Source organism: Lissotriton vulgaris, chromosome 3_1 (genome assembly GCF_964263255.1).
Source record: "Lissotriton vulgaris chromosome 3_1, aLisVul1.2, whole genome shotgun sequence".
NCBI classification, from domain to species: Eukaryota; Metazoa; Chordata; class Amphibia; order Caudata; family Salamandridae; genus Lissotriton; species Lissotriton vulgaris.
The window spans coordinates 1,922,047,443-1,922,064,643 of NC_141689.1; the positions used below are offsets into that span (position 1 = coordinate 1,922,047,443).

Here is a 17,201-nt window from a genome sequence, read left to right on the forward strand (position 1 = left end):
AGGGGCCTAGATGATTGTAGTGTACTATTAAATGTAGTGAGGTACAATATAATACAATCATACAAATCATTAATCATTAGGCCATCGTCCCTCTGCATCTTACTGCGTATTTCAGAAATTTTACAGCTGCATTCATAGTGGGTTCGTCTTGCAACATATATAGTCTAATCAAGGCTGGTTTGCATTGCCTCAATCCCCACATCTTTAGAATGGGTAACAGGTAACTCTTTCTGCCCCACTCATAGTATTTGCAAAAAAAGATGCAATGAATGTTTTACTGAGTAGATAAATCGTCACAAGGACATTTTATTAGTGTGGCAGACCAGTCGTTTGGGGCGGGAAATATTAAGGTTTCACACTTACTGGTAATGTTCTTCAGAGGACTGCAGGGTACAATCATGGTACATCATCTCAATGACTTTGACATCAGAAGTAACATAAAACATGACAGAATCATTGACAAAACTGATAGCCTTTTTCAACACATATGAATGGTAGCAAGCAGCGCATAGCAATATTTACTGGCATCTTAAATTGCATAGCGCTGTTTCCTCCAAAGTCGGTTAGTGTGAATATTGTTGAGGAACAAGTAAATGAGAATTTAGGGAATGGATCGACTCCAAACTTTATAAACTTTAACTCATCTGTTGTGTCTGCTTTTTCAGCTTGCTCCGGAGACTAAGGCTGTCATTTATTGGATTATGGACATTCCATTTGTCCTCTCAGCCAACCTTCATGGAGGAGACCTGGTAGCAAACTACCCGTATGATGAAACGCGAAGCGGTAACTACAAATCAAAATGTCATAACTGAGATTTGAATTGTGCTGCACATGTTGTGTTAATGAGCTTAATCTTCTTTTTGTGAGGAGATATAAAAGTAAAATCCAGATATTCGAAGACAATTTCACATAGAATGCAGTTAACGCTAAGTTTTTTTTTTAATTGCACTTATTTTAAGCAACCATCTCCAAGCACATAGTGCATGCATACCAAGTCCTGAGAAAGGTATGACTCATTTGGCAAATGGTATGTGTGGATTTTGATGTTAGTACTTGCATTGAAAGCTCCCAATAACAATTTTAATCATGTTTTGATTTAGTGGAGAAATACAGTATTAAAGATAAGTACGCAGGCGGCTCCTCCGTAATTGCGGAGGAGCGTCGCCCCACTCGCTCAGAGACAGTACATGAAAAATAAAACAATATACTTTCATCATTTTATTTTTCAATTGCTGGCTGAGCCAGTGGGCAATAGGGAGGGGTGGGGACAGGGTCATAGGGGCCGGGAGGAGGAGTGCTATGTGCACTTCTAAGTGCGCATGTGTGTTTGGCTGGCCGTCTCAGGCTGGTCAAACACACATGTGCACTGAGGTTTCTCTAACCAGGCTGTATTGAACAGCCGGGCTGGAGAAACTCCTTGTCCTGAGTGGAGTGTCTTTTGAGCCTGCTCAGGCCAATCCCGCACTGCTCTCATATTATGAGAGCAGCGTGGGGATTGCTCAGGGCGTCTGTGAAGTAATCCCAGTGTCTGCTGGGACAAGGAAGAACACCGAGTTATGACGCAAGAGGCGGCAGGCAGCTGCAGGTAAGTTTTTCTTTCTTTTTAAAAATTATTATTAAACTGTCAGTGCTCCCTCTCCCGCACTCCCCCCTCCTGTGCTCCAACTCTTCCGTGCTCCCCTCCGCACCCTCTACCCCTGCCCTCACCACTTTTTGGTTGCAGCGGCCGCCACTGGATGGGTAGCTGTCAATAACAGGGTAGTTTTCCATAGAGTGCTTCAGTTACTTCAGATATACAACCGTAGGAAAAGTATAATTGTTTATGGTGCCACTTGAAAATCAAAATTAAAAACGAACGGCAGCTCTGTGAGAGATGCTCACCAGTGTGGCGTAGGATCTCCTGCTAGGTCCGCCCTTACCCGAGTTAACACAGGAGGTGGCAGTTGACATTTCCCTGCCTTCCTCAGGCCTGTGGAAACGCAGGAGAGGCTGGCGATATGGTAGACTATAAACCATATTTCTGCTGACTCCCCCCGTTCTCCTGAGACCTGGGATAGATGATGGATAAACATTTGCCAGAGCTCATTCTTCGGAGCCCCTTTTTCACTGCTCTAATGTTCCAACAATGGGAACAAACTTTTTTTTTCACTGCTCTGATGTCAGAGCAGTGACTTACTGGGTTCAGTGCTTAATTTGTAAAATATTAAGTGCTAGGGCTCTGACCAGGAGGCCACTGCAGCCTGCACCACCCATCACCCTTATCATCGCTGCCAAAACAACTACTAACCATCTCTCTCGCATGTAAATGCGACAGTTCAGATTATTCCAGGTCCCCAAAGCTAAAGGAATGGCTGGGGAGGCAGGTATTCGCATTATTCTAATGTATATTGAAGTCTCAAACTACAGTTGTTCTGCTCACCTCTAAATTAGATGAGCAGCGCCACCATGTGGTGGGCTGTTCCAAGTATGGTGTTGACAATTAGGTGCTGGTGCCAAGCACCAGAAACTAATTAAGGCCGGTGCTGGGCACCAGAAAGCACTGGCTCAAATTAAGCACGCATGCGCAACAATAAACTTGAGCAAAGGCAAGAATCTGATTTTCTTTCAGATCATGTTGACAGTACTACTTAATTGTCTGAGATTAAGAGCCCCCTGGAACTTTCTTGTAGGGTGAAACCATTGCTGCTAGGTGACAGAGGTGCTGTTTGAGGTAGATAAATCTCAATGATGGGGCCAGTCAACAATTTACGTTTCAATATGGCCTTCATTCCCTTAGCATCTTTACTGGTGTATTTAACTTAGGGATGGTTAGTTGATCATAAGTAGCGGTTGTGCTAATTGTTATTTTCTGGATAGTTAGAACTTCATGTCTTACACCCACTGCAGAAGTTGCCGACCACGCACAAAGTTGGCTCCTGCTCTTCTGTTGCGTGGTGGTACTCCCAGAATCCTGCACGTACCCTGAGGGGGAGCGGGACTAGCCCTCCTCCATGACTAGTCCTCAATCTTGATGGAAAGCAGCACCTATCCTTGTAGCAAGAGTTTCATGTTTCCATGAAGAGTGCCCTCTGCTCCCTGCCAACCAACCTTCTCTAATATCTCCCCGGTGTGACATGCCTCGACTTTGTTGACAAGAAGGAAGCAGTTGCACCGAATGAGTGCTGGTGAATGGTATTTCACTGCAACTATCCTGAGGGTGGCTGTCCATCTGTGCAGCACCGGGTGCGTAGGGAAGTTGTATCGAGCTAATAGGTCCCTCTGTTTCTCAGCACCTTTTGTATATGGTGTTTCTGGATATTGACTCTATTCTCTAATAAATGTCCTCATGCTATTGATTGCACTTCTGTAAAGTTTCTCCCTTCCCCTAATCTCCGTCCACCTTAAACATTTTGCACATTAGTGCACGTAAAAGTAAATCCAGACAAATCCTGCAGCACACCCCAAAAGGGAGCAGACAGGCCTCACGAAGACTATGCTGAAGTATAGACATACACATTGACATCTAAATAGGATGCCAGTCTGTTAAAGATTAAGAACCATGTCTGAACAGGTGAGCAGACATAGGTCATTTTTGCCAGTTAAAATATCTTATGCAGAAAGCAGGATTGTTGGGGTACTAAAAGTTTTAACTTTCCCAATACAGCTGGGCATATTAGCACTCCAAAAACAAAGCACAATCGAATATATATTTCAGAGTTACTATGATGTAAGTTCCTCTCCAATTCCATCTTCACAGTGCAGTGCACAGCTGCGAGAGTACGGTGATGTCTAGGGCACTGTTGTATCCCCTGGTCTTTGCTAAGCCTATATGGTGCACTCATATCAGGAAGAGTGTTTGATTTCCTCATAAACCCAGCCTCTTTATATGATGCCTTTGAAGCTAGGGGGTTATTTAGGGGTTGGCAGATGCAGAACATCTGCCAAAAAGTGTTGGATGCCCCAATAAACCCTATTTATAGTGTATTTCAAACTATGAGCTCTATATCGGTTTGAAGGGATATCGCCAATACTCGAAATAAACTCCAAAAGACTCACGAACCCTCTTAGTTATTGTTAGCAAATATCGTGACAAAAGTGAAAGGACAAAAAAGGATCATAGTTCTGTCTCTGAAGCTAAGAGCTGGGGTGGAAGAGCTGAGATATTCATAACATCCCAGCTAAAGTCCCATACTTGGGGGCATATTACCAAGCGGCAGCAATAATTATCGCTGCCCGCCCTCAGCGTTAAATTGTTTATCCCCGGCTATCTCATATAATTATCGCCATGCTAGCGCTGTATTAACAACGCTTAGCGCAATGGCGATAATTATCCCAGCGATAGCGATGTTCTCCATGGAAGGATAGCCTTGATGATAGGGTCTGTGGTCTTAGCCACACAATCCACCCCCCATGTCTGTGGATTCTGTTGGCTGTTCTCCAGCAAGCTGTGTTTCAATGAATGTCTGTAATTACTCTTGACCCACTAGGAACACATATATCTTATTTCAAAAGGTATGATTTTGTCTGTGCAAAGGCTCGTGATAATACTTCCTCTGCATTGTCCTTCAAGACATTAACTGTTGCTTTTAGTAGTGATGGCCAGAACTGTTTACATTTTTTTAATTTTGCAAAGATATATTACGACAGGGATATGAAAAGTATATTTTTATTTGTAGCAGACCTTAGGTTTAAGATACTTTTTCATATGTTTAAGTGGGTAGTTAACTGAATCTTAGTGCAAAACCTAATTTTCCACATTTTACCTAGGTAGAAAAATGTGCCAAATCCATTAGATAATACATTAAAAATTTTAAAGGGTTGAAACTGAGTTGAAGCCATGTTTTCTGCAAAGAATCACTGTTTATCGAATGTATCACATTCCACAACTATGATTTAAAGTTTATAAGTATATGACTATTTAATTTTTTTAATTTCCAAATATAAATTAAGTGTGACCTCTGTGCATATATTTCTTTTAGGTAGTGCACAAGAATACAGCTCGTGCCCGGATGATGCTATTTTCAAGAGCTTGGCTCTCTCGTACTCCTCTTTTAATCCTGCCATGTTTGACCCAAAGCGACCACCATGCCGCCAGAATGATGACGATGCCAGCTTTGTTGATGGAACAACCAATGGTGGTGCTTGGTACAATGTAGAAGGAGGTACGTTTTAAAGAAGGATATGCCAGCCGCTGATTTGTTTTCAGTCATGATTGACACATGTTTATTCAGTGACTCTGAATTAATCCTAACCCAGGTGTGACCCATTCCTACATTTTTCAGAGTTCGTCACTCTTAAAAAACGTTGTAAATCAGTTTACTATATCTCACCATGTTGACACCAGCAATGCGAAACTGAAAAGGATTTGGGAGCTTTCTTTAAGAACTAGATCCAGATACCCATTGCCCTGCTCATTATTTATGGTCCACCTCCATGTCAGTAGTTATTCTCTGACAAGACTAAATCCTGGGTAGTGATATTAAAGAACCACATCATTTTCTCGTTCATGCTTCTACTAAAGTGCAGCATGAACACGGAATTCACATTCTATATGACTATTATAGTGTCTGATAATAGCTGCTCTTATATTGTGTTTCGGAAGTGAGCCTCAAATCGGGTGATATCACGTCTGTTGTGTTGATGATTGGCTATATCACCAAGGCAGTAGTGTACTAGTGTCAGCCAATTCTGAGTAGGGATTACCCTGAGGTAAGCACAAGTACTGTTAATGACAAATGTGGTCATTGTGTGAACATAATAATAGATTACCTCGCCTATAACTGGTGGCCCTGAAAAGCAATGCAAGAGACTTACAAATCACCTGTTGCTCCTCACCCTACACCCTGCCAATACCTCTACTGGGCTTCCCGGTGGGGCGGGAACACTTGACATAGCAGGAACCAGCCTGCTGCGAGCAGGCAGGAATCTTCACATTGGGAATGACTTCCATTAGAAGACGGCTGAAATGCCAGAAACCGGTCCCCGGTAGCTTGTTTCCTTCCCAGTATAAGAATTGGCTTGGTAGTTTGGTCTGCCCTGTTCCCATGATGCACTGGGCCAGGGTCAGACTAATTTGCATATAGCCAAGTTCTGAGCTGGGATGGTGCAGTGAGCTAAAAAACGGTGATGGATCAAGCCCTGATCTTTGGACTGGGTAAGAGTGGTCTGCTTAATTCAGACACTCTGTTCATCACCACCCCCTTTTCTGAATCAGACCAGTTCTTAGCCATGTTATCCAATGGGAGGTGGATAACATGGCTAAGAGCATTTTGTCGCTAATGCGTGAATATCGCTGTATTCTCAGCAATATTCACGCTATCGCTGGATAAATTATCGCTTTGGAGATGAACGTTGCTAATAGCACGTTATCTCAGCGATAATTTCCGGCAATGCTTAGCGATAAAAAAATCATTGCTAAGCCTAGTTAGCGATGAATATCGCTACTCGTTGGTAATATGCCCCTCAGTGTTACTGATTTCCTCAGTAATTCTTCCTTTATTAGAGGACCATTGGGGTTCAAATCAAAATGGAACTGGTTTTTCCACTCCTGGAGTTACATACTGTCCCTGGTATTGGTAACTCTGGGGTGGAGAACAGTGTAATGAGGGCCGGAGTGTCATAATTCACATGCAGATTTGGGGTTTGTTATTCTTCTTACCCACAATTGATTTTCATTTAGGGCAATGGTTTAGGGTAGATAGGGCTCAATCTCTTCACATCAATGCAGTCAATAGTTTGATAATCTAATTGGTTAAAGTGAATGGCTTTGAATTTAGCTCTATTGCAACAGAGTGGTGTTCAAGAGTGACTCACGTTTGTCTTGAATACAGAACGGTAGCGTTCTAGTTTTTCATTTGAGCTCTGTGGTGAAGCTACAGTGGAACATGGTAAAGTCATCTGGCAAACTGCTGATGGTGTCGGAAGTGCATGTTTCATTTAGGATCCCGGACATTTTTCTGACGTTGGAAGATACTTGTGAATTTATAGAAAACGTCTGAATTTTAGCCATAATTTTAGTTAGAGCACTAACCATAATTTGCATGACACAATGAGACCCTTCATTCTGTTCATTTACTGCTGTCTCCTCATTAGGACACGTTTTCCATTCTATGCCTCTGATTTCAGCAACATGACATTCTGGTGTGACTCACTTTATCATGAATATAGAATGTTAGCGCCCTAGTAGTGCTTTGGAACTCCGTTGTGAAGCTGTGTTAGAACACCCAGGATCAGTTGACAGACTCTACTGCAAGTACATCTTTTACACAGCATGTCTTTTTTTACATGGCTGAGAAAGGTATTTAAGAGGTTAAAGAAAAGTTGCCCTCATTTCAGCTTCTGGAAAACCTTCCATAATTTCTATCAGAACTTTAGGAGAGAAAATAGTTTCTCTCAAATATGCAAATATGGTTCATCAAATCCCAGTAGAGGGTCAGCATTTTTTACAGGTTTAAATCACACAGAGCCCACCATCATTCCTAAAATTATTATTGTGCCACAAACAATGTTTTACATTGTGACTAAAATATGCTGTCATCCTTGCCATGTGCTCCTATTTGTGCCCTGAAATCCCTGCAGCACTACAATGCACTTCAATGGGACAAAAATAGCAGAGCCATATCACCAAAAGAAAAAAAACAATACAACAGGTGTGCTTCTTGTAATTTTCCAACTAAATTGTCCCACGAAAATACACCATGTAACAAACAAATGTGTTATTTACCCTTATAATACAATAGCTCCAAAGGCGATATGCCTTTTATTTAATACATTTTTCAAGGCACCTGTTAAAAGAAGATCTTTCAATTGTTTAACGGACAGCAGTTCATAAATACTATCATTGTGTCTTTTATCAACACTTTAGGCATGCAAGATTTCAACTACCTCAGCAGTAACTGTTTTGAGATAACTGTGGAACTTAGTTGTGAGAAATTCCCTGCAGAAGATGCCCTTAAAAGCTACTGGGATGACAATAAAAACTCACTTATCAATTACTTGGAGCAGGTAAGGCAAAACATTTCCAAAATTGTTGTAATAGAATATTATGCCACATGGAGGCCTCCATACTGTCAAACAATTGATCCTGAAATCACAGAGTCTGCAAGAAAGCAACTGAGTCCTAATCGATGTACATCTTTTCCATATTAGCACCGGTAGTAAATTTGCCATATTTTCTTTGATAGTTTGATTCTTATTTCATAGCTTGCCCTTATGCATTATTCTCCAAGTATTTTTACCTGATAATATTAATTATTGTTTGATACATCCTGCGTACTATGTATTTGTAGGTATTCACTCTGTACTAAAGGCCACACTTCCATTGTATTAGATTACTGAAAGAAAACGTTGCAGAGCGGCCACTTAGACTCAATTACACCTGCTTCAAATCTGTAACAAAGTTTTCTGTTTGTGGCACAACTTACAACTCCTACTGTAATGGCGTCTGCACATCCTTCTAGCTTCTCTGAAAAGCTTGGGCCCATACTAGTAGACAGACATCATGCTACATCCTAAATCACAGCAGAATTTTTCTGTCTCGAGTGAATTTAATTTGGCACCTAGAAAAGAATCAATAGGGCATATTTACAAGACTCTATCTCCACTGGAGCGTCACTTTTTTGGACACTCCGGTATAGTAGCACCATTTTCCATATTTAGAAGGTAGCGATAAGCCACTCAGAGTTGCTTAATGCCACCATTTAAATATGCCCCTTTCTGACGCTGTCTTCTGTGGAAAAGTGGCGTGCAGTAGGTGTAGCTGTGTTGTTGTGCGCATTGCTTTTTTACGCTGCCCCAGATTTACAAGGCTGAGGCAGCGACAAAAACGAGTGCCGTGGAATACCAGGTGTTAGAAAGCAATACAAGGAGAAATTATTAAATTTTCCTCGTTTTTTGCTCTTTCCATGTGTGCTGCATTCTGCATCACACAGAAAAAAGCAAATCAACATTTATTGATTGTTTGTGTGCGGGAAGGTGTCCCATCCTGCACATAAACAATTGTCCCTGCAGCGCAGTCACCCATGCAACATGGCGGCAGGGTGTCTGGGCTGGCGCTAGGCATCTTTTGTTGCGCAAGCACTAGAGGAAACACAGGGGTGCACTGTATTCTTGTGAATATATTGCACACCCCTGTATTTTCAAATGTCGGTGTGCGACGCTGACGAATTTGTCACAGCGCTACACTCCAACATTTGTTTTGTAAATATGCCTCAACGTGCATGAAAATCTTTACACAACCAACCAATCAAACTACATTGAAGATTAATGTGCATGTCTTGGGCTTCTGCCTCATTTTCTGCTCATCTCCCTTCTCACGAGTGACATACTCTGGGTTTTAGGTTTACATGAAACCACAAACGTAAACTTAAAACATTATCCATGATCTCCATTGGTTTCTGTTAGAACTGGGGGTCTCTAGTTGGCAGAGGTAGGTACCACTGTCCAAATAGGTACCCTTGCTTCTAGTCAGGGTAAGGAGGGTACACTCTTTAGATAACCCCTGCTCACCCCCTTGGTAGCTTGACACGAGCAGTCAGGCTTATCAAAGGCAATGTGTATTTGTACCAACACTCACAGTAACACAGTGAAAACACCACAAATGGACTCCACAACAGTTTATAAAAATAGAAGTATTTAATCTAAACTAGACAAGACCAAAACGACAAAAATACAACATACACAGTTCAAGAATATGGTTTCAACTGAGTTCTTAAGGTTGCGTTAAAATAATCCACAGTTGCGTCACGTTTTAGCCAAAGTACCTTTAGATGCGACAAAAGTTCCAAGTGAAAGCTGCAGCGTTGAAAAACAAGCAATGCGTCACTCCTGAGACCCTGGAGAGGCGATTCGACAACCCCGCTGGACGCAGCGGGCTTGTTGCGATGAATCCGGTCTGTATGGGGAGGGAGGCGATACCTTGAATGGATTCCGGTGCGCAGGTTTCGTAGGAAGCATCTCGCAAAAGGTACGATGCGACAATCTTCGGGACAGCGATGACTTCAGGGGTGGCGGCGCTGCATCGATCTTCTCCTCTTGCGGCCCATCAATGCGATGGCTCTCTGACGACTCTCGCAGCGATGGGATGCAGTCCGCAAGCACGCGGTGCGACGATCTCACCCAGTGATGACAGGCTCTGCGATGATACTCGCAGCGATGGTACTTTTCCCGCACCCGAGCGATGTGTTCCGCAAGCGAAGGATGGGTTGGTTCTTGCAGCGGCAACAGGCGGCGCTGCGATGATCTCAATTTTTGCGGCGGAGGGAATTTCCTTGCACTGACGGGAATGCGCTCCGCAAGCGAGCGATGCGTGAAACTTTGCAGAAAGTCTTTAGTATCTTCTTTTCCAGCTTCTCAAGCACCGTCCAGAGGCACCACAACTGGCCCAAGCACTCTAGGAAGGACAGAACTCTCTCAGTTGAGTTCAGGGAAGCTGGGGGTGAAGTCCTTTTCTTCCTGGGACTTTTTAACAGCCAGCTCAACTCGGGCCCTTGGAGATCTCTTCAAGCAAGGGGACACAACACAAAGCAAAGTCCTTCCCCTCTCCTTGGCAGCAAAGCAACTGCAGGGCAGCCCACAAACACACAGCAGGACAGTCCTCCCTCTTCAGTCTTCCAGCTTTCTTCTTGGCAGAGGTTCCTTCTTGATTCCAGGATGATCTAATTTTCAGTAGTCTGGGGTCGTATACTTATACCCCTAAAAGTCTTTGTTCCCTTTGTGCAGGAGGGTTCTGAACCCGATCTGAACCAGCTCTGGGTGTTCCTTGAGCACTTTGTTTTCCTGGCCTCTCCTTTCCTTTCAGAGAGAGGGGCAGGGTCGTCAGTCGCCCAGCAGGATGTGGAGTCAGCATTGTGGAAGGCAGGCCCATTCCTATTCAGGCCCAGGTGCTACCCCCTCCCACCACTCTAGATGCAGATGGAGCTATTCAGCCCAGGGATGGCCCACTCAGCCTCTGGGAGCCACCCAGCCAATGCCACTCACAAACCAGACAGTCAATTCACAAACAGGCCAAGGGCACACGGAAAGGTCAGACAAGAGAACAGCAACTTTCTAAAAGTGCTGTTCTCAAACACAGGATTTAAAAACCACCTTTCCTAAAAGATGTTATTAAATTCTGAGTTCAGGGATACCAGACTTTTATGTCCTATCTTGCTCCTACGGGAAGATATGCAGGTAACCACTGTACACAGCATTCTCCATGATAGCCTATGGGCAAGATAGCCTTACAATAGTGAAAAACGAAAATGGCTGTAATTCACTACAAGAGCATGTCACCTGCACTAGTACATGCTCTACCTTTCACATACACTGCACCCTGCCCAAGGGGGTGCCTTGGGCCTTCCATAGGGGTGACCAATGTGTACAGAAAGTGAAGGGTTAGGCCTGGTCAGGTTGACATGGCAGTTCACAGACTGCCCACAGGCACTGCGGTGGCAGGCCTGAGACACCATTTTAGAGCTACTATGTGGGTGGCACAATCAGTGCTGCAGGCTCACTAGTAGCATTTGTATCACCAGTGGTGGCACACTCAGTGCACTTTACTAGGGACTTCTTGGTGATACAAATATGCCAATCATGGATAACCAATTACAATAACAATGTACGCAGAGAGCACTTACATTTTGACACTGATCAGCAGTGGCAAAGTGCCCAAAGCATCTAAACCAGTAAAAACGAAATCTAGCACAGCATCAAAAATACAGGAGGTAGAGGCAAAAAGACAGGGGAAACCACACCAAAGATGCCAGGTCTAACAGTTTCTATTTATTTGGTTGGCAGTTTTCTATACCGCAACTGCACCTCACTGCGCCCATATTTTTCATTGACTTGTGCCGTTCTCCTTTGTAAATGCTGGCTTCTAATTCATTAATCTCCTTGTTAGTCCCTTCTTTAGTACTGCCTTGTCTTCATTTGATACCTCTCATGAGGACTGGCCCTTTTACTTCTGTTTCTGCATGGTATGTTTTATTTCGTCTCTAAGCACTATTTTCTTTAGTGGGTTTTGCTCTACTGCAGGCACGATGTGCTTTCCTTATATTCAGTGCACCATGCACGCTTTCACTTTCCAAGCAGACAGGAAAATGTCGGTAGCTTCTTTGCAGTGCCATAGGTCTCGCATTTAGGAGAGTCTGAGCTATTGGAATTGTAAATGCCAATAGCTTACACTCTTGCAAATGCGAGACCTGTTTCATTGCAAATACTTTTTTTGTTGTCAATGCCGCACTTTCACATACATGAAGGCCGGGCCCCTTTCTTTAGAAGGGTTATGTCGAAGGAAAGGTGCACGGCTGCTATTAAAGTGAAACAAATGCATGGGGGCTTTTACAAAAAAAAAAACATTTGTTTGACAAACAGATGCCTTTATTTTGTTCCAGCCCCCATTCCTCGGTTTCACTTTAATAACGGCCGCGCACCTTGTGTTTGTCTCTGCTTTTGCTGCACATGAAAGTGCGGCATGGGGGCTTTGGCAACAAAAAAATATTTGCAATGCCATAGGTCTCGTATTTGGGAGAGTTTAAGCTGTTGGCATTTACAATCCCAATAACTCAAACTTTCGTAAATGAGAGACATATTGCATTGCAAATGCTTGTTAGTTTAATTGTCGGTAGATTTCTCCTTCTTCCTGCTCAGAAAGCAGCATTAGAAACAGGATCACTTGCAAACACTGTTTGCTGCATTTCAATGCCCCCTAGCGCTTACTATAAAAACTGCAGCACAAATGTGGAAGATGCAGCATCTATCCTGAAAGACAACTATAAACAAGCATTGGCAATGCCAGTGTGTCATTTTTTTCCATATAGGTAAACCAGAATGATTGGCATTGCCAGTGCTTTTATATGATATTTGTCCATAAGAAGGTTAAAGAAGTACAACTGTTGTCACTCGGGATAACAACGGAGGCCCAAATATCTAAATTATGTTTAAAAAGATCCATTGGTAAGGCATTAGGCCCATGGGTAAGGAAGGCATTGTGTAGTCGTTGGCGGGTATTCAAGCAACTTTGGTCAACCATTTACGGGCCTTTTGTGTTGGAGGTTTCTGTTGCTGGACCCTAAGTAAATAATTAAGGTATCCTACAAACATTTTCAATCATCCGCGTTTCCTAAAAATGAATGTTAAAGCCTTTCACAAAGTTCATCCAATCTGTATTTTTTTTTAATTGTTTGTGAAATTCCAACCATAATCCACAGTAGGATTTTGAGGCCATCCTTTGCTTTTAACTCATGTGCAACTCTTCCCAGATTGCTGCTCAGAGATTGCCAGTCATCAGTCCAGCATTCGCATCCAACGAATCTGAGACGGAGGACGTGTTATATGTTGCATTAGATGTAACTGATGCAGATTGATTGGGGAGATTATTATTAGGATGACAATTTTATTATTATTATGCCAAGAACATTCCGGTCATAAGAATAACCCAGTGGCATTACCTACACTAGTCACAAGGACAAGGTAAAGATGTTTTGTAAACGTAGTCGGTCCCTGAAATTTACCACAACAGTCACCTGAAGAGATACATCTGGGGTTGAAATGATATTCAAGGCTGATTTACACGTCTACAACCAGTTCAAGGTTTTATTTTTTAATTAATCATAATTCTCGTGCTGCCTTTCCCTTAGGAACATTAACAAGCACCATTACATAAGTTGCTGCTTGGGGGGGAGAGGGCGGGTAACTGTAGTGTTGAGAGAGTGGTATGCTGTTCTGTTATGTAGGAAACCAAATTACTACAGTCACGGGTCTTATTCACATAGAGTTGGTTATTTAGTATTTTCCAGCAAACAGCAGACCCAAGGTTGCCAACTATGATATATCTGTCAACTTACCAACATCACTCATGTCATTTCACCATCTTCAGTTCCGGATCCCCCAAAAATGTTGACAGACCATTCAAACGGACAGCAAGAAGATTGCCAGAGAATTGCAAAATATTCTGCAAACCCTCTTTTTCATTTTGGAATCAATAACCATTCCAAAATTCCCGTGAACAACAGGGAACCTCGAATTCTGAAACATGCCTGCCGATGTATGCCTCATCTGCCTCAATAATCAAATGAACATAATTTCACTGGATACAATGCTTAAATCTAAGGCAGTGCATTCCAGATGTTTTAGAACCATGACCGAGTTTTTAGAATGACAAGCTTCCAAGACCAACCTAGCCTTAATGGACATGAAACGGGTGATTTTTTAAATGTAATACCAGCAATTGTTTGTAACCTTCAGGACCACCCCAGCGCCCCTTGATATCGAACTGTGGCCAAGATATTGATCTGCCTATAAAAGTGGCAGATGGTAAACTGCACTGGAGCCTTGAGCTGGAACACTTTTCGGAGAGGGGCGCTGGCCTGTGAAGTACATTTAATAAATGTAAAAATGTAAATTGATACTTGTATAGCGCACTACTCACCCGCAAGGGTCTCAAGGCGCTTGTACGAATACCGCTGTGGAACCCATCCTGGCTTTCCCTGTGAGGCGTCCACTCCTGGGCACCCCCAAGGTGGAGGCCAGGCGATCCTTAGCGTTGTGGGGGCCGTTGTGGAGATTAAGCAAGCTATTGCCCAGAGTTGCAGAATGGGACTCCATGATTGGAATAGGCACTAATCATTGATAATAGATTCACAAGGTTTTGAAAAATCGTGGTATTGATAACTGAGATTAAATATATATATATATATTTATCACAAACACAGCCTAAGGTCATTGCAGCAATTTACTTGGAAATACATTACACATGGTCAGATACAAATTATTCATATTATATGCACAGGAAATTAAGTAATTTGCCAGAATTAAAGGGTGTTGAGCAAACAGAAGGACTCAAACCTCATTCCCCAGCAGTGGCAGCCACAATTTAATTGGGGTAACAAGGCTCTGGCAGCCCAGTCCTGCCCCGCACCAGGAAACGGAAAACTAACATGAAAATTAACATTGGTTATTATCATTTTAGTTTTCCTTTACTGCTGCTTGCCTTAGCAGAAGAGCAGCCGCTGCTCCCCAGATCCACAATCAGAAGCTCTTCCCATTAAGCTGCAACCATATTTCTTAATTTTTGTGTGAAAGTCAAGCATAATAGTATGGGTGTGTATGATCACATTCTCTGTTAGGTGAGTTCATTCTCTCTTCAAATGGCTTTGTGAAGTAAAAAAACAGCAGAAACAAATTCTGGAAGGTTCACCCAGAGTCTTGCTTGCAAATACTTGAAAAGATTTGTTTTAAAACTGGACTGTGGGAAATTGTTCACCCCTTTTCACTGGTGCACAAATTTGGCTAATCATTTGAAACATTTCATATAGATCAGTACATTTGCAACCCACCAAAAATTGACTTGCGACTCACGAGTGGGTACCAACCCACAGTTTGGGAAATGCTAATCTAAGGGATTCTTGCAAAGCAGTATCACCCCCTTATTAATGAAATCCATGGCATAACAAGTGATTGGTCAAATACCAAAATTAAGTCACCATTGAACCCCACAAAGTATTCCTCAACAGCAACCTGGATTCTTGACATCTCTTCACGCCTCTTGATACGGACTGTACTGAAGTTTGCATTCCTGCTATATCCACACGTGGAGTACAACACAGTGGACCATGACATAATCCTATGCCCATCGGAGACTAGGGTAAGGATAATAGGAACGACCCTCTGGTGGATCCATTCTGTTCTCACTAAGCAAAGTCTACGCACATCATCTTCTCAATAAGGAACAGCAACTTTGCCTCAGCCAATCCTAAATAGAAATCACGGTGACAGGTAACATTATCAACAATAGCCATCACTACAAGTGCCCTCAGGAATTAGAGATTTGCTAGATATCCATCAGGTAGGTCAAGAACCTAAAAGCATGATTTGATGTTGAGAGCTACCTTCCCCAGAATATCTTTGCACCTTAACAAAGTACACCTTTGCAGGTTATGATGCTCATGAGGGTCCTGCCACTGCTGCAAACCTTACACTGTGAAGCTCGTCTGATTGGTAGCTCTTTCACAAATAGACTACAGCAACATAGACTGTTTCAGAGCCGCAAAATGAAAGAAACGGATTCCACAATAAGGCTGCTGAAATGATGCAGCCACATCACTCTGGATTTTAAGAATAACATTTGGTTCCCAGTGGAACAGTCAATCAATGTATAAATCTTATGCACAGCTTGAACGCTTTTTGGAGGAAATAGCCTAAATTACCTCCATCAAAAAACACCAAGAGTTAACGTGAAATAATACTGTTTAGGCTAGTTAATCTCTTGTGTATTCAAAATAAATAAATAGAGAGTACATGCTATCAGGTGATAAGTCACCCTTGTTTGGAATGCCTTGGACACTTAGCTAAAAGCCATGGTAGTCTTTCAAATAGGCTTTTCAAGTCGACCCTGTTCACCAAAACTTCTCAGAGACACACCACTGACATGAGCACCACTCTTCCCAACTCAAGAACCTGGGCTTCCTATCTGCAAAGAGTTCAGTACGTGGCCTGTATGTGATTATGCACATATGATTTAATGGTGCCAATCTACAACGTTTTGCCATTCTAAAATATAGTGAACAAGTTACAGCCCGGTTGTTGGAAACAGAGTCTTGATGGTTCTGAAGTAACTTTGCTATACACAAAGACTGCAAGACAACATTCAGACATGATAGATAAACACAGGTACCTAGATGAAGTATCTTATACACTGTGTCTTCTGATAAATGCGATTTTAGTATTAAATGCTCTTTCCTACTGCAGTTCCTTTTTGATTTTCATATGAACCAAGAGATGTTCCTTTCAATTGTTTCCTGTTGTGGCGATGGATATTAAGAGTATCTTAAAATATAGTAAAGGACTGATTTAAAAAACTTTCACACGGATATGTGGTGCAAAATAAGCACAGGGCAAAATGGGCTGGTGATCTTAACTCACAAGTTGTAAGCAAACCGGAGAATCCTCTGCAAATGGTGATATACAACTCAAAACAGGGCGTTCGTTCATTCAGTTAGCTTTCCACACGACACCTGGGCTGGGACAGCCCAGACTCACAGAAACAAAAGAGGATGGCCAGGCCTCTGGAGCCACCACAGGAGGGCTTCACCTTTGATGTTTTGGTGGGAAGGGACCAGGCAGCTGTGTCAGATAGGGGCAGAGCTGAGTCTCTTAAGGGGGCCTTTCCATTGACAAATTGAAGTCACCAGAGACACCTGGGGTCGGTATACTGACATTATTTTATCTTTAATGGGGTTTGAGTG

At 42.6% G+C, this 17,201-nt stretch overlaps 1 protein-coding gene across 1 annotated transcript in view; it reads left to right on the forward strand.

Moving 5' to 3' along the window:
• Positions 1 to 17,201, forward strand: part of CPE (carboxypeptidase E) — a 359,008-nt gene that overhangs the window by 270,765 nt on the left and 71,042 nt on the right. Inside the window, exons 4-6 of the mRNA XM_086962397.1 lie at positions 666 to 783; positions 4,959 to 5,141; positions 7,844 to 7,983. Coding sequence (XP_086818523.1) covers positions 666 to 783; positions 4,959 to 5,141; positions 7,844 to 7,983 — 441 coding nt within the window. The remainder of the gene's footprint in view (positions 1 to 665; positions 784 to 4,958; positions 5,142 to 7,843; positions 7,984 to 17,201) is intronic.